This window comes from Leptidea sinapis, chromosome 37, assembly GCF_905404315.1.
Source record: "Leptidea sinapis chromosome 37, ilLepSina1.1, whole genome shotgun sequence".
Taxonomy (NCBI): domain Eukaryota; kingdom Metazoa; phylum Arthropoda; class Insecta; order Lepidoptera; family Pieridae; genus Leptidea; species Leptidea sinapis.
In genome coordinates, this window is record NC_066301.1 from 7,455,641 (window position 1) to 7,480,591 (window position 24,951).

The following is a 24,951-nucleotide window of genomic DNA, read 5'->3' on the forward strand; positions in this document are numbered from 1 at the left end:
TCTCAAAAAAAAAAGGAGCCATGTTTTGCTGACTGACCTTTATTTGAGGGCAGATTTTTTATCTTTCCACTGAGATTAAGTTCTAGGAAATATATACTTGGGTACCATGTATAAAATATAACCTTTAAAAAGTCAACTGACTTCATCCCCTTGCTGCCAAGTCTAATGGCCTTAACACTTGATCGGATTTGGTACGACCGGACCATCGGACTGACTGGTGGTTGCCATACCATTGTGGTGGTTACCATATCAAACATACATTTATCTTAACCATATCAAATATCAAAACTTTCGTGTTGTGCATTTTTGTAACGTTTTGATTCGTTTCCCTACCTTAAAATAAATAAAAACACTTTGAAGATGAACGTGCATAAAACCTCCAATGTTAGTCAATGAAAGAAGAAGCTGGCGGATGCATGGAATGTGCGAGCCAGTCTCCAAAAAGGAGTGAAACGTAAGCATCATATTAGTCTGTGGAGTGAAATGAAAAAAAATATACTTTGGAGCTGTCACTATCAGCTGTTTAGTGTTTACTACTTAGAAAATTGACGCTATATTCTAACGTTAACAACCACCTATACAGAATACTGCTAAATATTGCCTGAAGCAAAGTGAATGATAAAAAATCGATTAAAAACAGTATTAAATTTATACATAAATAATGGCCGTATATGCTGCACACTTGACTAGAACTCTACAAGGAACTCCTTCAGTATTCCAAGTAACTGCCCAGGAAGCCCTAGGGTCGACTGTTAAACCAGCATTGAGAAAACTTATTGAGGTAGGTTAATGTTTATGTGAAGAAGAATACATGCTGCATTTCCAAGTCCATTTTAACGATTACCAGTAGACATGCTCATCCAAAACCAGACAATTAGCATGCCAAATTTCTTATCAGTATTAAATGACAATTTCTGGATTGGGTTTAGAAAAGTGCTACCTGAGGTTGCTGATGAGGAATTTAAGAGGTTCATATGTATTGTTACATACCAATCCATATTTTTTTTGTTTAAAATTCAAACTTTAGTAATTCACATAGGTCAAGAAATTACACACTAAAATTTTTACCATTTACCACCACTTGGGCAGTGGAAAATCTCATTCCTACTCTTTTATATCAATACTTGACTTATATTCATATATATACTCTAGTACTCATGTTCTTATATATGTAAAAAAATAAATTGATAGTATTTTATATGATAACCTTCACAACTTAAATTGACTTCAGGAGATACACCAAACACACACTGTAAATATAAAAAGGTATTATGTAAGCACAAAATCAAGAAATAATAAAACTATAAATATATTTACTTTTTGATGACAATATCATCCAGCCACTACAAGTAGTATTTATCCACAAGCATGATACATGGACTTGCCCTCAGTCCCTGGACCATATTTTATGATATTAAATTATTAAAAAATAATAATAAATCTATATTAATTATCCATTTATTCTTATGTACAAATACTGTATTATTATGAATGTAGGAAGCTAAGCAAAAATTTTATATTATATAGATAAGACTGTTTTTGTGTCATAACAAATTATCGAATTAGAGATTACAAAGTCAAATCTAAAAAACATATTTTATAATCAACTAAACATTAAATTGTATCTTTACATATTTAGGCATTATATTCTTATAACCTATGACTTCTAATAATTTTTCTGTACCTTCATGTGGTTTTCCTTGCTACCAGTTTTTCACTCTGTTTCCAATGAAAGCTATTCATTGGAAACATGTTAGGAAAATGGTTTAATTTATTATAAAGAATACTCCCTACAAAACAAAATAATCTTTTCACAAAGATTTTCATACTCACATGTGCTGTATGAAAGTGATTTATTATACAAACTATCACTTAAAAAATATCAGTACTATGGTCAACCAATAATCAAGTATTTTGTTTCTATTAGTAAATCGTTTTATATTTAAAATTTCAGTTTATATCAGTAACCAGCCCAGACAAATGTGGTTGGTGTGGAAAATATTATGACGAGCTTTATTTATTGTTGGACTGTTTCCTTCAGTATCATTGTCTAAAACATTATGGTGAGTTATGGAGTTTACAATTAATAGTATCGCAGTGACTGTGGCCTATAGTTTTTTTGACTTTCAATAAGTGATGTCACATCCTATAGTTTTAAATAAAAATATTTGAATTTGAATTATATATTACATAAATTAACTTGCTATATATGCTTGCATAGCTCAGGATATTGGGAGAGTGTTATTCAATTTGACAGCAAAATGAATATATTAATAATCTCATAATGAATAATCACCAATAATATATTGATTTGTACAAATGATTTAAGTTTTCTTTAGTGTTAATTCCGCCCAATATTTGTTTTTAAACAATTCGACACATGTTTCGCCTCTACACGAGGCATCCTCAGAACGTGCTGTCTCGCCAAAATCTGGCACGAGATGGATAATTATGGATTTCCGCGAAGTAACACCTACTTCAATATTTTATTTTTATTGATTTGTATAACTAAATGTTTAATGTAGTGTGGTATAATTGTATATACTATTTTGATTGTATTTAACATTGAATGATGTGGAAGTGGAGTTCCAATTAATACTAAATCACTACTTGTCAGTGGTCTATAATATATCAGTGAGGTGACATGCTTAACTTGGCGATGTTACTTCTAGAACCTTCTTCTTACTAAAACATTATGCTATTTGTTGCCAAACAGTAAATGGAATTCAATTATGAATTTAATTTAACATGATTCATGAAAATTAAGTGCCTAAGTTGTGAGAATTAACTACTCATTCTCACAACTTAGGTACCTGGTAACCTGATGGAAAAAAGTTAATCTATACTAATATTATAAAGCTGCAGTGTTTGTTTGTTTGAACGCGCTAATCTCTGGTACTACTGGTCCGATTTGAATGATTCTTTCAGTGTTGGGTAGTCCATTTATCGAGGAAGGCTATAGGCAATGTTTTTTTTTTCAAAATTAGGGGTCCGTAATAAAATTGCTATTTTGTAACACAAGGTGTAAAATCGAAAACCTATTTTTGCGTGCGCTGCAAAAACTATTGACAATAGAACAAAATGATGTACTATATATATATGCAATATTTTACTACTTATAAAACTAAAAATCTCGCGTGATTTATACTTTATATGGAAAAACAACGTTTGCCGGGTCAGCTAGTTTATTATAATGTGTAAGAATAAGTGGGGTTGTACCAGAAATGTATAAATGTAAGTGTAATGTGATAGCCATATAGCTTTCTATGTCTAAGATTCTTCTCATTGATGTCATGACTGGATACATAAACCAACAATTCAATTCGTCAAGATGTGTTCAATGGTGAGTGAAACTAATAATATATACTTACCTATATTTCAGCTGCCTCATTTTCTGAGTGTTTCTATGGTTTAATGAGGGCACCAATCACACCCAATACAGAGTTTAACTCTGGGGCAAGATTATCAGATAGGCTGGAGAAATGTTCTATATTATTTCTTGTATTAATCCCATACTTAAGAGACAAGATTGAGACACTTGTCAACAAATGGAGAGATGACAATGAAGATGGCAGACTTGGTAAGGTGTGTATTGGTTTTGTTTGAAGTATATTTTTTGGTTAAAGTGGGAGTCTCTGTTACACAGGACACCGGCTAGATTATGGGTACCACAATGTGGTCTATTTCTGCCGTGAGGCAGTAATGTGTAAATGTTATTGTGTTTCGGTCAGAAGGGCGCCCTAGCTAGTAAAATTTATTACTAGGCAAACAAGACTTAACATCTAATGTGTCAAGGAGACGAGCCAATTGTAGTGGCACTTAGAAATTTTGTGTTTTTTAAGAATCCTGAGCGGCCCTTCATTGTAATGGGCAGGGCATATCAACTAACATCATGCATGTCTCATCCCTTATTGTTATAAAAAAAAGTTAATGTATAAAACTTGTTAACCTATAGCCTAACCTAAATAATGTTGTATTATAGTTTGAATGATTGCACAAATTATTTGTTTTAGAGCAAAAGTGACCAAGCTCGCAGAGCTGCTATCCATGCATATTCCACAGCACATCTTGTAGTTGAGTGTTGCAAGCTAGTGGTATTCGCGCGGTACTTGATTGGCCGCTCACAAGCACCGAACCTGCCACTTCTTTTGTTGCGGCTTACATTAACTAACGCACCTCCTCCAGATCCCCAGGAAAACACATGGACTGATTTATTTTCTAATCTGTACAGAGGACGATTTAGGTATGTATTTGTTTGACGATTCATTCATCAGTCAAAGTCGGCAATTCTGTTGTTCTTGTTGTTGTTTTTAATAGATAGCCTGAAGATGATCGCTCCAATCACATAGGCGTGGTATTATTAATAAATTCATTTATGTTATAGTAACCTTTTTTTTAACAATTGCTCCTGGGACTATTCCTGACTAAAATAAAAATGCTACTTCTTGATAAATTTATCTTTATTGGATATTCTGATTCAGCTAAGCTCAGAAAATATTACTAACTACTGTGACAATCATACAAATATGAAGTTAAAAATACAAATAGAAAATTCATATTTGGTTTAAAAAAAAAAGAAACAACCATTTAAAAGTTCCATAGATGATTATAGTTAAAATGCCAAAAGCAGGTAAAACACTAAAATCTTTGATCGCCAAGAAATAACCATTTAAAGGTTCCATAGATCGATTATAGTTGAAATGCCCAAAGCAGGTTATACACTAAAATCTTTTATCGCCACGAAATAACCATTTAAAGGTTCAATGGATCAATCATAGTTGAAATGCCAAAAGCAGGTTATACACTAAAATCTTTGATCGCCAAGAAATAACCATTTAAAAGTTCCATAGATGATTATAGTTAAAATGCCAAAAGCAGGTAAAACACTAAAATCTTTGATCGCCAAGAAATAACCATTTAAAGGTTCCATAGATCGATTATAGTTGAAATGCCAAAAGCAGGGAACACTCTAAAATCTTTGATTGGCAAGAAATAACCATTTAAAGGTTCCATAGATCGATTATAGTTGAAATGCCAAAAGCAGGGAACACTCTAAAATCTTTAATTGGCAAGAAATAACCATTTAAAGGTTCCATAGATCGATTATAGTTGAAATGCCAAAAGCAGGGAACACTCTAAAATATTTGATTGGCAAGAAATAACCATTTAAAGATTCCATACATCGATTATTATAGTTGTAATGCCAAAAGCAGCGACTAAAATCTGTGAATAACTCAAATATTTCTTGGGATTTAGGTGATAAAAAATACTACATTTAATGCTATTACTTACCCTAGCTGTATTGGAGGCAGTTATTAATAAGTGTTTGGTAAACAGTGAGGCAATGGTGACATTCCCAATGTTATGGAGTGTGGTGTGGGACAGCATGCAGTGGGGAGCATTTCTGGTTCAGTTGCTGCGGTGGTGGGACACGCGGCCCGCAACTGCCACGCCCCAGTTCGCGCCCGCTACCAACCTGCCCCCGCCACAGGTCAGCTATCAGTCACTATATTAGACCAGGGTCGATAATTTTTGGAACCAAAAAATATAATAGTAGGATGAAACCCATTGGTAAATGACGAGAATATAACAAAAATTAAGGGAAAAATAAATTACGGGCGATCTGAGGTCGGGAAGTGGAAAAGGGACCCCCCCTTTTCCACTTCCCGACCTCAGATCTTTATCGACAGATGATCGTTTTAGGGTAAAAAACGGTTTATCTCGAAATCGAGAAAAACCGTGGGTTTCATCCTACTATTATTTTGGTTCACTTTTTATCATTTTCAAAGGCTGGTCTATATATCACACAACAAATTAAGCTGTGCTAACGGAGCGGATGTTCATCAATAATGTCCCAACGCTCATCATTTTCAGGGAGACGAGACAGCCGCTCGCTTTACGAACAAGTGTCCAGTTTGTCTGCAGAGCTGGAAGGTTCCCACAGTGCTCCCAGTTTCAGGGTATGTTACCTCCATAGAAATATTATAATATACACAGCCGCGTTATCCATGTACCATCCATTATAACATCCGCGAGTAAGTAGTGATTTAGTATTAATTAGAACAGCGGACGTCTAATGCGTAATTATGGTGTGAGAATATCTAACTGCAAAATCTCACAGTCTGCAACGATTATAATATAATATTAAAATAATTTAGCTATAGTTTTCAATTATGAGATTCATTATATATTCATTTCGCCATTGTTCCACAAGTCTCTCAACATAACAAGCGTACTTAGCGCAGTTCATTCAATAAAAAATGTAGCTATAGCGTATGATGCCGTTAAATTTAATCTAATATAACTATATCTTTGTTACACAAATAAAACTGAAAACAAAATCTTATGAAGATGCGGGACTCGAACCCGCGAACTGTCGCGTTCCGTGCGAGCGCTCATTCCGACTGCGCCAACGTTTATAAAATCTTGTATCATTTGTTCAACTCTCAGTTTGTGACTTAAAGCCTTGTGTAATTAATGCCAGGAGTGAGGGTTATCACTTTAAAAACATAACAAATTGTTTAATATCTTTGTTCTTAACTTAAAATTTCTTTCTTAAAAACTCGTCATCCTGCACACCTGCACGCTTTATCAGCTTCGAACCTCTGTCCGCAAAAAAAGAATGCTGGGAGAGTTTCTTGCGCCGCTTCTTCTCTCTCAGAGCGCCATTTGTTTCAGAAGCGATAGTAGTATCTAGTATTTTAGAAATGACATCAAAAATAATTGTAAAGGAATCAATTTTGAGAAAATAAATGCCCTTTATGCCTTTTTATTAGCTTTTACGTATTTGCGATGTAAATAAGTATCAATTATCACTAGGTTACTAATATACTTCCGTGATAACGTGTAAATAGCACTAGTACGTAAGCGATCACATTCTTGTAAGCTGTTCACATTACAAAATGTATAAAAAAAAATGTATTTTTATACAATCTAATTTATAAATATAATGTAACTAGTAACGTGGAACATGGAAGCACCAGCTTTCAAATAACAAAAGAACTATCAAAATCGGTTCACCCAGTCGAAAGTTCTGAGGTAACAAACATAAAAAAACATACCGACGAATTGAGAACCTCCACCTTTTTTGAAGTCAGTTAAAAAAACGACTCTATTGTTTTCATTTCTGACTGTGTCCTTTCATCTGTCTCATTCTGACAAGCGGGTCTTGTCTGGGGACTTGTCAATAATATTGTACCATATTTAATGAAAAAATATTCGTTTTATTAAATTACTTACGCTATTTGCATATCAATCTTATATAAATAAAATAACCTTACCTATGATAAGTCACACCATCTTTTTTTGAGTAGTTAATGTATTATTTAAGCATTTTTTATAGCACATTTAGGCTTGTTGATTGACACACAGTTGACACATGACTAAGGAGAAAAGTGTGCTTAAATTGTCTGTAAGCACACTTTTGCCGTTCCACTGTAAGACTGCGAATGATATGTTCTCAAGTGTTAAATTGTTTATGTTATATAAATTGTCATTTTGTGTACGATAGCGCAATAAATGAATATTGTATTTAACCACATAAATGCTAGTACTTTCATACTGATAAATAAAGCAATTCGTTCGAAATTATTTCCTAACCTTTCAATATTCAAAAATTCACAACGTTAATGTTCAAGTTTTCACTTCTGCCGGCACTTAGTCTCTTACTCAGTAGGTATTTACTTTTTTTTGGTTCCAAAGTGTTTGCACCTTATTCTCACTGTTTATTAAACGCCCCTCGTATAGGTGAAATTCGCCTTGCATTAGGACATAATATTTCTTAAGTACCTTCTTGTTTTTATTTATGGTTTAGGTGTTAGTGTTTTTAATTCTTATTGGGGTCTATGTTGAACACAGTCTGTATTGCCTGTAATGTGTGTGTTGTCCAGGTATGTATTCTGCTACACGTGCGTGTCGCGGCACGTGCGAGCGCGCGCCGAGTGTCCGCGCACGCGGCTGCCTGCCAGCGAGAGTAGTTTGGTGCGGCTGTATGTGGACGTGTAGCGAGTAGCGACCAACTACCAACGGCCCACACGCGCAGTTTGGGTTTCTAAATGTGCTTTCACACGGGAGTTAAATATGTGTTTGATTTTTTAGGATAAAATATATAAATTTATATAATATTTCCATTACAAAACTATTTCTAGAAAAATATAAATCAAAGTCTGAACAGTTTATTCCTAAAACTCAGAATCATCTATTTATTTGGGTTGAGTTTTTAAATAGAACAAGAATTGCCTGAAGTTGTGGTTATCATATATTCTACAACATTAGCAAGCATTGAAAATTTGGGACCCCAAGTATTATATATACACGAAAAATTAAAGCAATAAAAAGTAAATACATTGTCTTTCCTATATCTATAGGTCGGCGGTCGGTGAGCAAAAAAAATGTTTTGTCATGTTATGTCACATTTTTAACTGCTTTGTGAAAACGCCGTAATGAACATTTTTATGTGATATTTTTATTGCATATTTTCTATAAAGGTAAACAATCTTATTCCGGTGGTAAAACTTCCTACCATGATGTTATGAATATTATGATGTTAAAAAATCCTGTACTATATCTTGAGGCGTAAATTGGTAGTAAATAGTGGGAACAAAAAAATACTGATTTGCAGGTTGTTTCCTGGCACATTTAAAAAAGTAATCAAATAGATTATTTACGTACCCAGTCATAAAAGTTTGGACACCTCTGCCTGCGGCCATTTTAATTTTTCCCCACCCACACACCCATTTCATTCATGTACCCTGGGGAGTGCGTGCGAGCGGTGGCAAAAACGAAAGTTTTGTATTAATACTAAACATAGCCCGCCTTATTCGTTTGAGCCGCCGCGCTAGTTATACGCCATTGGACTGAGACCAGGGCGATGACCTTATTTTCCTCTTCAAATCCATGTCAATTCTCGTACAGGGTTTTTTTTTTAAGATATTGTATATCTGTGAACCATGACCAACTGTTAACTCGATATTGTTATTAATTCACACTGATTTTGTTCAACATGATTGTGATATTCAGAGTACACCTCTAAAGTACCTATAGAGATAGTCACGTCGTTTTTCATTTTATAACATACGTACTATGTGGTATAATTGTTAATAATTAATTAAGGAGAAATTATTAACATTGTGAATATTTATTAATGAATATTGTGTTCAACCATATCTAAAAATACTGATATTATAATATAATGCCGTGGATTCCCAGACGTCGTATCATCAGTAAATATTTTGTATTTTATTAATTTCAATTTTCAATGTAAAATAACACGAAGCGTATGTTACAAAATTTGAAAGATGCCATTGAGTGTCAAGATGCCACGCAGCAAGCATTTAATAGTTGCCGTAATAAAAAAGCGTAGCGGAGACCTAAGCTAACAAGGTTAGTTTTAACAATTTAGTAAATATGTCAGACACCCGTATTACTACTCTATCTTTAATATTGTTCACTTTAGTATGGTCGTCTTGTCCACAGAGTACCTTTGCATATACTAGTAATCTCATCTATTAAAATAGGAAAGACAGAGTACCCCCAGCTGTTAGCGTGTTTTGACAACTATTTGAGGCACGTGACATTTTAATATTTTGGGTTTTCTATGACAGCAGTGACATCTCTGTGTAGGTATTGTACTTATTATATTGTTATCAAATTATTAGGTACTTTTTATAGTTATGTGTGTACTTTTTTACCGTTGCGATACACCTAAGATTGTATTCTGTATACCCTGATCTTGTGTGTGGGTGGAGGTCGTGGTAGACTGTCATGCCCGCTCAAGTGTATTTGTTTCTGTTGTGTACAGGCGAATCTAGTGACTACATATAGTCGTGGTTACTTATAAGTACCTACGCCTTCTCTATTCTGTGGTTATTGTCCTTATTATTTATATTGATATTTTATGTAAGTTATGGCTGTGGATTTATACAAAATGTTAAATAAAACAATATTTCATATAATATGATGTTTTTATTCAACTCTTATATAATAATAAATTACGTATTAATGTAATTAACAAATCATATATCAACATTTATATACAATATACAAAATAACAAGTAATTTGTCCTTCAATTTATATGAAGATACTTAATACTAACCTATAAAACTTGTGTTATTATAACGACCTACTTCTATACGAGTAATATCAATAATGAATGCACATAATATGTCTATCAATATACTTTAAAATACGTTTTTTTATTAAGAGGCATTTTGGAATAGTTCCGCGATTCTCAAGCCCTATCAAGCATAAATGTTGCTTAGAATGTAGGCATCTCAGATGACCTCACACTTGGTAGGAAAGTACAGCGTCATTGTAACCAGATAATAGCGATGATGGACGAAATAGATGTCATCGAGACATTATGGATCTCGTAGGTAACCTAAACTCAAGTAAAATAGTGAAATGTCATTTTAAAGTGACAGTACCTAATGTTACAGTGTAGGTAAATTAAGATACCTAGGTCAGTTTGATAACGTTGAAGATTTGAATAAAATTGAAAAGAGAAAATTACCCACTTACATATAAATTTGTTTTGAAACTGCGTATAGATAGTTACAAAAGTACTTTTGTACCTACGAAATGACATATTATAGAATCGCAAGTCAGTGGTGTAGATCACAAGTATTGAATGTCGTCGGTGAACACGCTCGCCAGGTAGATGAGGGCCAGCTGGCGGCCTGAGCCTGCCACCAGCAGCACGCGGCCTCCGCCCCCGGGCCCGCGCAGCAGCAGCGGCCGCGGGGGCGCCCCCGCATCGTCCCCGGGCGGGGGCAGCGCCGCCACGTGCGCGCGGAGCGGTTCGCGGCTCAGGAACACGTGGTCGGCGTAGTGGAGGCCGCCCTCCTGCATGTCGCGCACCTCCCACGGCTGGCTCGTCTCGAAGTACCCTCCCTCGCTCTGCGCAGTGACGCATACATAGTTAGTTGATACTAACGACCAACTAAATCACACTCGTCGACCAATTCTAGCTCGTAATGTCTGTCTCATAACTTATCCCCCCAGTGAACAGCATCGTCACCCAGGCGGCAGCACTGTGGGCACTTACTACGATGTCGATTGTCGCATTTTATTCCATTAAATCTTTTACCAGTTGGAGGCTCCTTTGCACCGGCTAGATTATGGGTACCACAAAGACAGAATTTGTGGGCTCTTCAATAAATAATCTTGAGCGGCACTGCATTGGGCAGGGCCGAGGATGTATCAATTACCATCAGCTGGACGTCCTGCGCGTCTCATTCCTTATTTTCATTAAAAAAAACAGCGACTCTCAATCGTAACACCACCATAAAATATTATGTCGATAGGTAGCATTTTCAGTCAATTTAAAGTCTCTTCTACATCGTATACTGTCTTCGACATTTAACTCAGTCAAATAAATCAATCACACACTGTTCACCAGACCAGAGGTGTTAACAGTTCGACTGAGATATATAGCCTAGAACAACTCATGGATGAATATCGTGTTGTAGAGCTGCTGCAAATTGCCATGTTTTGGGAAACGGGGACTGATTTAAAATAGTAATGGACTGATATAGTGATGGCGTGAGGTACCTCGAAGGTGGAGACGGCGTAGTGATTCCCGCGACGGGCCGTCACTACTGACACCAGCTGGCCGTCCTGCGACACGATGGGCGCGCCCGCCACGAACGTGTTGCTGGACTCGAAAGTGGGCGCGCTCTGCCACTGCGCCACCCGCCCGTCGCTCGATAACAGCAGAATGCGTTTGCTTCGGTTCAGGAACACCTGCGCACCTCATTGTCAGGTATTCACATAAAACCATTGTCATTTGTGAACACCAAGACTGCACTGCTGCATTTGAACAATATTTTAGGCACCAGGTTCCTCTCTGATTGCAACAAATTGTTTGCATCTCTGATATAGATTTCTCCTATCATGCCAAGGACTGTGTTATGACCATCCAGAATGTGTTAACAACAAGGCGGCATCAATGGCTTCTTGTGGATGGATCTGCGAAAGCCGTGGCTTTCGTACATCTATATACACATACCTTTTCCGCCGAGTCTTCGTCAAGTCTCACGTAGACCAACTCGCTATGGGGATCACGTAGCGGATCGTCTGTGAACACGTCGCAGTAATGATGGGTTGTTTTTGATCTCTCTTCAATCTGAAATGTTACGCAATCATTATTGTTGTGCCTGCCCTGCCCCATGATTTTGTGTGCCGGAGTGGTCATTTGTGCCATAAAAATAATCATACACTTCTAATACGTGCAACTCACGTCAAACTCATCATCGTAATATCCATATATCATTGAATTGGAATTTTAGTTACAAAACTAATAGTATTTTCTTTGATTAACGCGAGTGTTAGATGAAAGTGGGGGAATTGGGAACACTTAACTTCCAACGCTCAAAAATGATAGAAAAAAGTCACTAAGACAATCCACTTTCATTGCAACCTAAACATTGCTTAATTAGCTACTTACAATTGAACAAAAAAATTAACAATAAAATTCTTATTAGAAATATGAATGAAAAGAAAAAATTTGGTCATTATTTTTACCTGATGACCCTATGGGGTAATTAAGATCATCCAGCGGGGTAAATGGGAACGGTATGGGGTAATTGGAAACACACAATCTTTATTAATACACTTGTTTTGGTTGACGCACATCACACACGTAACCTTTACTAGTCTCACCAGCAGTGCATTTTTCATGTGCCCAGAGTTTACAGATGGCGCATAGAATTCAACCCTCTGTCGGTGGGCATTCATAACTTTCGTTGCACATTATTTAATAAAATCTTCTTCGTTTTCATTTTCTTGCTAAGCCTTCTTAAACATTCTTTCTGCTTTACCCTTGACTTGTGGCTTGACTTTGTATTATTTTATTCACTATTCGGAAATTTTTCTATTTAAGATTAAGAATTTCTCCCACTTTCATTTTTCCTCGAATTGATTTTTGGTGCGCTGGATAAAACCTGAGAATTGTAGAATGTCTCTTATTTCATCACATAGAAGTGGTTCGTGCTTTGGAAATAAAAGTAGCACATGTATTGGTGTTTGGCTCTGGTTGATTGTATGTAGGGACACATTCAAACTTTGATCAGCTTCAGTTGTATGAAGTAGTGCAGACTAGAGTCTGACTGGTGTTAGGATCCATAGGATAAATTCCAGCTGCTCTAAATCCAGTGACAGCCTTGTTTACATTAGCTATTTAGTTAAACGCCTTTGTAAAAAGTTTTCCAACCTCGTATTGGGTTATTCGTATCCCAGGATTGTTAACCATATAGAGCACACATTTCTTAAAGTAAGCCATCTTCAGTGAACTGAAGATTGTGAGGTCTAGTGACGGCATTTTGTGAGATACGTGGGGAGGAAATTAAAGGACTTGCAGATTATGTTCTCGGAAAAACTCGTATGCGGCCCCAGGCTGATATGCCTTTTGTGATTATCGAGTATTAGTTGTACTTGTTTTTCTTTGGTTGGTTTTTTAATTTTTACTTTTAAGATGATCGATTGCATGGTGAAGATCTGCAAATATTTTTATTTTTTCTGTCGCTCGAATGGAATTTTGAGCAATTTAAAAACGGGTGGGTTATGGGTAATTGCGATCGTTCCCAATTACCAGCCTGACGCCATTCCCAATTGCCCGAAGTAGATAATATGAATGAAAATGACCGCCAGCTTGAATTGAATTTTTGCTGCTAACTTCAAACCACAGAAGGTTTGAAAACAGATATTACGTGCATGGTAGTAACGAAATATGATGCTTTTGATAAAAAAAATATATAAAAATTACATCTATTAAAGCACAGGTCAAAAATTATAACAGAATCGCAAAGAAAATTGTTCGACGCACAGTGACAGCACGCGTGCGGTCTTTCACTCTCACTATATCTTACGCACTGAAGGGCGCTGGATACGTCCGTTAAACGAATGCTGTTCTTGTGCGGCGCGAAGAATTACTTATCTAACTGTTCCCAATACCCCCACTCTCCCCATTTTTGCGTAAAAGTTACATTTTTATTTTTGGTAACCCGACATTTCAAGACCTTTCCAGATCACGTTTTCATCTGCAGTCCGCCTGAAAATTGGGTTAACTAAAATAAATAAATAATAGTTAAAAAAAACTAAAAAGCACGCTTTATATTGAAAATAGTGAAACAAAAATATATTTTTTTGTAAAAAAAAAGCGTGGGGTGTAGAAGAATTATTATTTTAATAATATCTTAAAAAGCACCCCACGCTTTTTTTACAATAAAATATATTTTTTTTTACACTATTTTCAATTTAAATTTATTTTCTATTTTTTAGTTGATTTTATATAAAGCGCGCTTTTTAGTTTTTTTTAACTATTATTTATTTTTCATTTTTTAGTTAAATTTTCTATAAAAGCGTATTTTTAAAACTATAAAGTACTTTAACATCAATTCCTGCCTTATATAGATGAAAATTATATAAATTAACAAAAATCATATTTTGCAAATTGAATAATTTTATCAAATTAGTGTAATGTCATCGGTCCTCGATAAATCTACAAAGTATGAACGAAATCTAGCCTTTTAAAAGGGGTCAAAATCGCGCCCAAAGAAGTCGGTTACAAACATACAGGTACAGAAGTATAAAGCGTATAAAAATGTAACTTTTACAAAAATCTAATGTAAAAACACAGCAACATACCCGCTTATTTGACGTACAGGTGTAGCCGTAGCTTAATTCTAATGTTTCAATTATCACCTGAATATTAATATTTAATATTTAGCTCCTATTTTTAAATACTTAGGTCAAGGGTCGGCAAAAGGCGGACCGCGATAGGTCAAATTTCGGACCGCTACATATTGTTGTATATTTACCAGGTACAAATTAAAAAGTAGATAAGGTATACTATACATTTATTTATTGATATAATATTGTAAAGAAAAATATGAAAATTGCAAACAAGTACCTCAGTCAATTTAGCCACAATGTTTAGATTGACAAACGTATGTCAAAGATCTTTCTCTTAAGATAAATTTATTTTAAAACAAATATCGTTCGAGATTAATCTTTCATCATCATTAGCCGTATTTTTTATTGTCCTTGTTAAAATTTTTCCATAGCGTCAGGACCGTACCTAAAACTACTTGCATACGCTTGACTTAGGTAGATAAAACGCTATTTTTTGTGTTAGGTAAGTTTTTTTAAAATATGTATTTAATTTAACAACTGTCGTCATTTCGTCGTGAGCAGGTTAATGTAAGTAATTCAGTAAAAAAATATGTTAATAAGTTTTAATTAGTTTTTTTCGGACGAAAATATCACCTGTTGTGGAGTGCAGCAGTGGATGGGCAGCACGGAGCCGAAAGATGCAAACCTACGCCCGTCCGCTTCGTGCAGCTCCGCGGGAATCGGGAACCACTCCACCAGCCCCTTGTAATCCTCATTGAGCACTGTGCGCTTCGACATGCTGGTCACTATTACTCACGCTATTAATTATTCACTGTGCACCTAACCTAAAATTCACTTTTAGTTTTTATTAATAATGATAACGGTGTGAGGAGATGTTTATTATTGCCTATTCATAACTACCAATGGGAGGCTCCTTTGAACAGGAAGCCAGCTAGATTATGGGTACCACAACGATGCCTATTTCTGCCGTGGAGCAGTAATGTGTAAACATTACTGTGTTTCGGTCTGAAGGGCGCCGTAGCTTGTGGAATTACTGGGCAGATGAGACTTAACACCTTTGGGCTTTTCAACAAACCTGAGCGGCACTGCATTGTAATGGACAGGGCGAATCAATTACCATCAGCTGAACGTCCTGCTCGCCTCGTCCCGTATTTTTATTAAAAAATATATTTTACTAAACACCGGAAAATAAACCAAGAATATGCAAAATGTTGACTGTATCACTGACAACACTGTCAATACAATGATAATTCTGGCCTATGGACATGCATCCCGTGCCACTAAATAAATAAAAAAATATAATTCTAATTTGTGAAGTTTCCGAATGTCGGCAGCCTTGCAAATAAACGCGGAAACGTTATACGTCCGAATAAAACAATTATATTATGCAAAATGTCTATTTCTAAATATTTTGCATATTCTTGGTTTGTTCTCCGGTATAATTTTATACCAAGTTTGTTTGTAAGACTGTTAGAGATACATAAAAATGATATCTGTAGATGTAACTAGATAACTCGAGTAACGAATTTCCCTATCTCCTGACTCACAGTAAAGTATTTTTAATTATATCTTATACCTTAAATGGAGGATTGTTCTCCGCTGCGCTCCAATAAGATACCGCAGGCGTAATCGCAAAGTGCTCGAGCCAGTCTCTAACAATGTGTGACGTTGACGTACATCTGTTTAACTTTATAAAAATTGAAAATAAAATGCCGGGTTGTGTAGTAAAACTTTGTAAAAATAATACTACAAGAAATAAGAAAGACACTTGGATAATGGATATCATCAGTAAGTATTTTGTATTTTATTAATTTCAATGTAAAATAACACGAAGCGTATGTAATATTTGAAAGATGCCATTGAGTGTTTAGATGCCACGCACACAAGCATCTTTCTTATAGTTGCTGTAATAAAAAAGCTATTGTTCTTAGGTAGAGCGGTATCTAGTTGGAGCGCAGCGGAGACCAATCCTTAATCTAAGTCTTATACCTATCGAATTCTATAACTCAACATTTCACGTGACTTTTGTGTACCGTTAAAAATGTAGCAAGTATTATTGTTGTAGTTGTAGATATGTACCTATATACCGATAATCAAATGTGATTGACCGCAGTTATCGGATAACATTTGATAGATTGTTGTTTCTTGTAACTGACAATAGCAAACAAACAAACAAAGGCAATTCATTATTATGTATGTATTTTTTGCATGTTTATCACCTCATACCTACGCTGTATAGGAACTGATATGAAAAATTCTTGGCTTAAGGTCAGAATTCCTCAAACTTTGAAGGCATACATAATATGTGTAAAACTTTATCAATATGATATATTATATTGTATGCTTAAATTAAGGATTGGTCTCCGCTGCGCTCCTACTAGATACCGCACTACCTAGGAACAATAGGTTTTTTATTACGGCAACTATTTGACGCTTGTGTGCGTGGCACTCTTGACACTCAATGGCATCTTTATAATTTTGTAACATACTCTTCGAGTTATTTTTTTACATTCAAATTAATAAACTTAATGATGATGATATGTGATCCCAGTTTTTACTTATTTATGTAGTATTATTATTGTTACAAAGTTTCACTACGCAACCGGCATTTTAGTTTCAATTTTTAGCAAAATCTAACAGAACATCTGGCACGTCAACGTCACACATTTTTCGAGACTGGCTTGAGTACGCCCACTTGGGCGTAGTATTAGTTATCGCACTTTGCGACTACGCCTGCGGTATCTACTTGGAGCGCAGCGATGACCATTCCTTAATCTAAGATTGTATAATAAATATATCTATATTATTATATACTAACTAGCTGACCCAGCAAACGTTGAATTGCCGATATTAAAATCGCGATACAAAAGTAACTGTTGATCGTAGATGGGTGAAAATTTGAAGTTGTAAGTATTTTTTAATGCTGACTCATAATCAAATAAATTTAAAAAAAAATGTCAAAAAATTAAACAAAAAAAAAACAAAATTTGGCGTGGACCACCCTTAACATTTAGGGGGATGAAAAATAGATGTTGTCCGATTCTCAGACCTACCCAATATGCACTCAAAATTTCGTAATAATATAAGATTTTAATGTTATGTTTGAATTTATAATGTTTAACTTGGCATAAACTTCAAATTATTGATGTAGAATTTTTTTTTTCCTTTTAGCTACCTTGACTAATTGTAATATGCTCGTTTGAAGTATTTAGGTATTTTTTTGACATTTTTTTTGTACCGGATTGCCGACAATTCGAGTTGCTCTGCGTTTCATGCGTTCAAATAGTGATACTCGGGTGCACCACACCAGTGATAATCTATAATATTCGTCGGCCCTGCCCTAGAATGTGAGCCAGTTTGAACTTTGCTTTATTTATGACCCCAAGTGTCTGTCAATTTGCCTCTAAGCTGCCCGCTGAATAGGCAATTGCTAAAGTTTTCGCTACTCAGTATTCCAATACTAGGCTAGGAATTTAAGGCATTTTTACTGACGATCTTAAATGTCATGTGGGGATTAAATTAAGCATGGTTCATTTCCTCACCTCATTCCTATACCTTCTGAAGAGAGTACTTGATAGGAGATAGCAGGTTTCTTGGGGTTTTTCATACAACTTTACAAATTAAATTAACTCTCTTATTATACCGATTAATAACATGGTTTAGCAACCGATATCAGTTGTTAAGTTAATTTAAAACTTATCTCAGATAATAATTTATATAATTGTTCATTGAGTTTTCTCATTTTGTAGCCATTATACAATAAGTATTTTGCGATATTTGGAGTGGGGTGATAAAAAGAACCGAATGGTTGCGATTGCATTACACATAGTAGGTATGGAACCAAATGCAATTTTTAAAACTCTCCATTCGCTTGGTATTAGTAAAATGTTTGTGGACTGGGCTATTAATAGGTACAATGAGACCTCCTCTGTTTGTGACAGGAAAAGATTTGACCGTCCATTTAGAGTTCGTACGAAAAAGGTGTTCAAAGCAGTAAGGGAAAGAATTCGACGAAATCCTGTCCGAAAGCAAAAGATTTTATCTCGGGAGATGAGGATAGCACCTAGAAACTTGTCGCGTATTTTAAGAGTTAGGACTTACAGCCTATAAGAGACGTACTGGTCATTTCTTAACTTAACTAAAAAGAATATGGTGATAAAATCGAAACAACAATTTAAGCGGTATGCAAAGGCAACATGTCACAGAAAAATTTTGTTTGCGGATAAGAAAATTTATACAATTGAGCTACATTTTAACAAAAAAAAAATGACTGTATTTATGCTAAAAGCTCTAAGGAAGCTATCCAATTAGTCGACAGAGTGCAACGTGGGCACTATCCGACTTCAGTACTGGTTTTGTGGGGAATGAACCTATGAAGGAGTGACTGAGCCATACTTTTCTGAAAAAGGTACCAAAACATCGGCACAAGTGTATCAAGATACCATTCTTGAGAAGGTAGTGAAGCCCCTGTACAACACTATGTTCAATATCCAAGAATGGTCCTTCCGGCAAGACTCGGCGCCGGGTCATAAAGCTCGATCTACGCAGTCTTGGTTGGAAACGAACGGACCGCATCAGAGCTGAAGACTGGCCGTCGTCTAGTCCCGATCTTAATCCGCTCGATAATGATTTATGGTCAGCTCTAGAGAGTACGGCTCGCTCTATACGCCATGATAATTTGGAGTCCCTAAAACAATCCGTACGATTGGCAGTGAAGAATTTTCCGATGGAAAGAGTGCGTGCTTCTATTGATAACTGGCCTCAACGTTTAAAGGACTGTATTGCAGCCAATGGAGACCACTTCGAATAAGTTTTTTATATTTTAAATTGTTTAAAGTATATTTATTTATTAAACTACTAGCACACTATAAAAGTTATTTGCAATAGATTTTTGTTTATTTTCTTTGTTTCAGTATTTATAGTAAGACTAGTTATATATACATAAACTAGCAATGTCCCGCGGTTTCTCTCGCTAAGATACCGATCTCGTGGTAGTAGAAAGTCTACTAAGTCGGACTATAGATTTATTTTTCTTAACATAAAAGTTTTATTTCACTTAGTTATTATTGCATTACTTTCTTTAGATTGACATTTTTAATATGGTTATATCTTTTAAATGGAATCCGATTTTAATAATTTAAAAAGTATTTTACAGGTATTAAAACGGTTTCTAATAAAATATCATTTAATGGGATAAGGTATTGGTATAGTAAAGAGGTATGAATAATATGGTTTGATTATTGTCGGCACTTTTTTGAACTTTTAAAATTAACATTAAAACAAGTAGTTATAGTGGCATATCTACAACAGTTGGACATATGGCATCGCAGCCTTTTTTGTAGCTATTGATACATTCTATAACACCAGAACATATTTTTGTTCTATCATCAATAGTTTCCGCAGCGCATGCGATGACATACTTTTTATGACTAAATTTTTCACACCTTAGGTTATATTATTTAATTGTTATTAAGGACCCCTATTTTTTTATATGTCATATAGTCTATGTCACTCAGTGTAGATGCAGCTTTCTAATGATGAAAAGAAGTTTTGAAATTGGTCCAATAGTTTTTGTGTAAAAAGATTACAAACATACATACATAAACACAAATATTTCCTCTATATAATATTAGTTTAAATAAATAAATAAACTTACCAAAGCAAAGGAGTGCACACTGCTTACTGCACAATAACCGATCAAATATATCTGGGACAACACTTTTTCACCTGCCATGTCGGTGTCACCTCTCGCTGATAACAACTGATAACATCAAGCAACATGAATAATGAAATGACTAACATTACTCTGTGGCTTTGTGCGGTGCACTCACGCTGAGATCACCGGGGTCTGGACTGTTGAACGATAAGAGACCTGTGTGACGTAGGCCGAATACCAGGCGCACTTCACTCAACTCCGCAAGTACATTATTTAACTAAAAGAAAGAGAAATAAATACATTATTCTAGTAGATGCCCGTTGTATTCGCGACTAAAGGTTTTATCGCAATATAAAATTTTTAAGTATACCTACTTAAACATTTTATATATACGATTATACCTAACAGAGAGATTTGTCATACTGAAACATACAGGGCAAGCCTGTCAGCCATTAAGTTGGCATAGCGACATCCCTTTCTGCACGGACGCACGCCAAGAAAGGAAGATATTAGTAGGATTGTATTATTTATATTATCAATTTGGAATGTCCCACTCTCCGTTTATAATACCAGACAAATGTAGATACTTAATACAGATCTACCTACGTCATGATGTTAAATAGCTTTCAATATTCGTTAGACAAAATAAAGACTTCATTCATAAAAATATTTAGTTAAGTGTGCATCATTGTATTTCTGAGGAATCTTCAAAATGTGTTAAGAGTGATTCGCTTAGGTCTTCTGCAATTTAATTCATTGATAGGATGTTGCTTACGGAGAGGAAAATAGAATGTTCTAATCTTATACAAATATCTATTGATGATCGATGTCATGTTGATTCCACCAAATAAACAGGACTTGGTCTCGATAATAGTACGACGGAAACATTAGGGGAGACCGAGGGGATTTGAAACAGTACCGATTTCAAGGACCTTAAAACAGTTATCGAGTTGGTAGCGTCACGACTTCCCTCCGCGGGCTGTCATGTCAAATCGAGTAAGTCGCGTGGTTGTGGAGTTCTGCGTGCCATGTGACAAAAACGTTTTTTACGATGCCTATATTTTGATAAGGGGTCTATATTTTGGTTTAAGTTACTATGTTTCGAAAGCTCACTAACTGAAGATTTATTATTTATGTTTGTTAAAATTTATTTGTTTGTCTGTGTATTTGTTTCGATACTTAGGATTAAATAAAAACTAGGAGGTTTTTTCTTACTGAGAAGATTTGAAACAGGCTGTTTCAACTCTACTCGTTTTCAATTATATATCAGACCAGAACAGTCAGTAAATAACTGACACAAAAAAAAATTTTTTTGTTTATTTTGTTTAAGAATGCCTACTGATTATGAAAGAAAGACTCACAGAGGTGTGGCGAGTCGTGAAATATATGAACTGAATGAGCAGCAGAAGAAGTAACTATGCGAGAAACTACGAAAGTCTCCGTGACGTGGCTTCGAGTTACTACCTCAACAAAGTGTGTTTTGTACTTGAAATTTCTTATTTTAATAAATACCTACAAATTATATCATCATTTCTATTGTATACCCTTTAATATTTCTCATAAATCATATGTTTCAACTCTCCTCGGCCCGTTTTATACCGAGGTAAGCCGAGTTGAAACAATTTGACCTGTTACGGTTAAGTCATTATTTAACCACAATTTTAATACTCTAAATATCTTAATGGTAGTCATTCAGTGTAAAGAATGTTCTATCGATTAATATCATAAGATTTCTGTCAATAATATTTGGTACCTATATGAAATAAAAATCGGATAATTGTTCCAACTCCTCTCGGTCTTCCCTTCGTAAGTTTTTTTTTTTTTTTTTTTTTTATGGAACAGGAGGACAAACGAGCGTACGGGTCACCTGGTGTTAAGTGATCACCGCCGCCCACACTCTCCTGCAACACCAGAGGAATCACAAGAGAAACTTTAAGGAAGGTGTACGCGCTTTTCTTGAAGGTACCCATGTCGTATCGTCCCGGAAACACCGCACAAGGAAGCTCATTCCACAGCTTCGTGGTGCGAGGAAGAAAGCTCCTTGAAAACCGCACTGTGGAGGACCGCCACACATCCAGATGGTGGGGATGATATCGTAACTTGTGGCGTGTCGTGCGAAGGTGAAATTCGGCGGCAGGAATCAGGTTGAACAGCTCTTCGGAACACTCCCCGTGATAAATGCGGTAGAAGACACACAATGAAGCGACGTCTCTACGCAACGCCAAGTGATCCAGCCGTTCACAGAGTACTGGGTCCCCGACAATTCGAGCTGCTCTGCGTTGCACGCGGTCAAATGGATCGAGCTGATACTGGGGTGCGCCAGACCAGAGATGACAGCAATACTCCATGTGAGGCCGGACCTGCGCTTTGTACAGCGCTAGAATGTGGGCCGGCTTGAAGTATTGCCGTGCTCTATTTATGACGCCCAGTTTCTTTGAAGCCAGTTTGGCTTTGCCCTCCAGGTGGCCACGGAATTGGCAATTGCTCGAGATTTCGAGACCCAGTATTCCGATACTAGGCGAGGCTTTAAGGGAAGTGTTCTCGAAGAGCGGTGATACGGCAAATGGGGTTTTTTTAGTGGTAAACGCGCAAACTTGAGTCTTCTGGGGGTTAAATTGGATAAGGTTCAACTTACCCCATTCCGCGACCTTCTCGAGAGAGGACTCGATAGAAGACACAAGTTTCACCCGGCACTGGTCGACGTTTTCCCGAGAGAGACCTGCATGGCCCGTGTATACGGCATCACCAGTGCTGTCGTCTGCATAGCAATGCATGTTGGCGGTGTCCAACATATCATTGATATGCAGAAGAAACAGCGTGGGAGATAGCACACAGCCTTGGGGCACTCCAGCGTTCACGGGCTTGGTATTCGAGCAATAACCGTCGATAACGACCTGTATGCTGCGCCCAGTGAGGAAGCTGGAGGTCCACTTGCATAAGCTCTCGGGAAGCCCAAATGATGGAAGTTTTGCGAGGAGCGCCTTGTGCCATACACGATCAAAGGCCTTCGCTATATCCAGACCAACTGCCAGGCCTTCCCCCTTGCTTTCAATAGCCGCCGCCCATCTGTGTGTTTGGTATACCAGAAGATCGCCAGTCGACCGACCATGGCGAAAGCCGTACTGCCGGTCGTTGATCAACTGGTGACCCTCAAGGTATACCAAGAGCTGGCGGTTAATTATGCTCTCCATAATTTTGGAGAGTAGGGAGGTAATAGCAATAGGCCTGTAGTTTGCCGGATCCGAACTGTCTCCTTTTTTTGGGATCGGATGGACAAGGGCTGACTTCCATGAATCAGGGACTACGCCTTTTGAATAAGAGTGCCGGAATAAACGCGTTAGCACCGGCGTCACACGTTCTAAGCACGATTGGAGAAATGCCATCCGGCCCGCTCGACTTCCTGACGTCCAACGAAAACAGAGGTCGCCTAACAGTTTTCTGTCGGAACTGTACTTCAGGCATGGAGCTCTGACACCGCGGGATGGTCGGCGGTGTTTTTCCGTTGTCGTCAAGAGTCGAGTTGGAGGAAAAAAGAGTGCACAGGAGATCGGCTTTCTCTTTTGCCGTATGGGCCAGGGTGTCATTCCTCATGTGCAACGGCGGCATGGACGGCTGGTTGAAGTTACCAAGAGCAGCTTTCGACAACGACCAGAACTTGCGTGTTCCGGTCGGGTAACTGGAAAGCTGCTCGCCAATTTTGACGACGTGCTTCGATTTCGCACGGGCGATTTGCCGCTTAAAAAATCTGGAGGCACGGTTATATTTCCTCTTCAGAACTTTGCAGTTCGGATCCTTTGAGCCCAGCGCCGCAACCCAAGTTCGATACGCCTGTTTTTTGCAGTCAGATGCTGCTTTAACTGACGCATCGACCAGGGCTGTGATCTGCCACCGATCGGTACTACAGAGCTTGGTATAAAAATATCCATGCCCTGCAGTATCACATCGGCTACTGCAACGGCGAAGGCACTAGGATCATCTGAAAGAAAACAAACCCTGCCCCAAGGGTAGGATGCAAAAAAGGAACGCATCCTATCCCAATCTGCTGACTTGTAGTGCCAAACGCGGCGGGTCGCTGGTGGTCTGCGACGTTGGCGTCGGATAGGCACTACACTCCTGACCAGGCAATGGTCGGACGTTCTGAGAGGGGCGTCGACAGAGACCTGGTAACCATCGGGATGTGTAGTCAGCAGAAGATCTAATAAGGACGGCATGTGGCTATCCACATCCGGGAGCCGCGTCGGCGACTCAACCAATTGGGACAGACCATACGCCAATGCAAAATTATGCACAGATCGCCCTGCGTAGTCTGTGGTACGTGATCCAAGCCATTCGGCATTGTGCCCGTTGAAATCACCCAAGACTACAATTTCAGCGGAGGGGATCTGAGCAAGCACGTCATCAAATGCCGCTTGAACGCAGCCCATGAGGTGATCCGTTTCTGCGTTACCACTATGGGACCTGTAGACACACGCATAGATGCGGACGCGGTCCTCTAAATCTACGCGGAGCCAGAGAGTAGACAGGCCCCTACCCTCAAAATTGCCGAGACGGCGACAGCAGATATCCTCCCTAACGTACACACATACCCCGGCATGAGGCATGAAATTATGCTCAATTTTGTACCCGGGGTACGTTAAATATGACGTATCGCTAGGTCGAGATA

At 37.1% G+C, this 24,951-nt stretch overlaps 2 protein-coding genes across 4 annotated transcripts; one reads left to right on the forward strand and one right to left on the reverse strand.

Annotated features, from left to right (window-relative positions):
* The first annotated feature begins 506 nt into the window (after window positions 1-506).
* On the forward strand, window positions 507-9,953 carry LOC126975766 (peroxisome assembly protein 12). Its single transcript, XM_050823800.1, has 7 exons — window positions 507-781; window positions 1,955-2,063; window positions 3,383-3,585; window positions 4,014-4,243; window positions 5,338-5,491; window positions 5,875-5,960; window positions 7,890-9,953. Exons 1-7 carry the CDS (start codon window positions 662-664, stop codon window positions 8,002-8,004), a joined length of 1,017 nt encoding a protein of 338 aa, XP_050679757.1. The 5' UTR covers window positions 507-661; the 3' UTR covers window positions 8,005-9,953.
* On the reverse strand, window positions 9,944-20,448 carry LOC126975778 (poxin-like). 3 transcript variants are annotated; one of them, XM_050823818.1, is made up of 6 exons: window positions 20,289-20,327; window positions 16,209-16,319; window positions 15,266-15,456; window positions 12,009-12,125; window positions 11,552-11,743; window positions 9,944-10,897 (listed from the first exon to the last, which is right to left on the reverse strand). In XM_050823818.1, exons 3-6 carry the CDS (start codon window positions 15,407-15,409, stop codon window positions 10,616-10,618), a joined length of 735 nt encoding a protein of 244 aa, XP_050679775.1. In that variant the 5' UTR covers window positions 15,410-15,456; window positions 16,209-16,319; window positions 20,289-20,327; the 3' UTR covers window positions 9,944-10,615. The 3 variants fall into 3 exon arrangements, with proteins under 3 accessions (XP_050679775.1, XP_050679773.1, XP_050679774.1); XM_050823816.1 differs by lacking the exon at window positions 16,209-16,319 and having other exon boundaries at window positions 20,289-20,448; XM_050823817.1 differs by lacking the exon at window positions 16,209-16,319 and having other exon boundaries at window positions 15,266-15,466; window positions 20,289-20,402.
* Window positions 20,449-24,951: the final 4,503 nt, after the last annotated feature.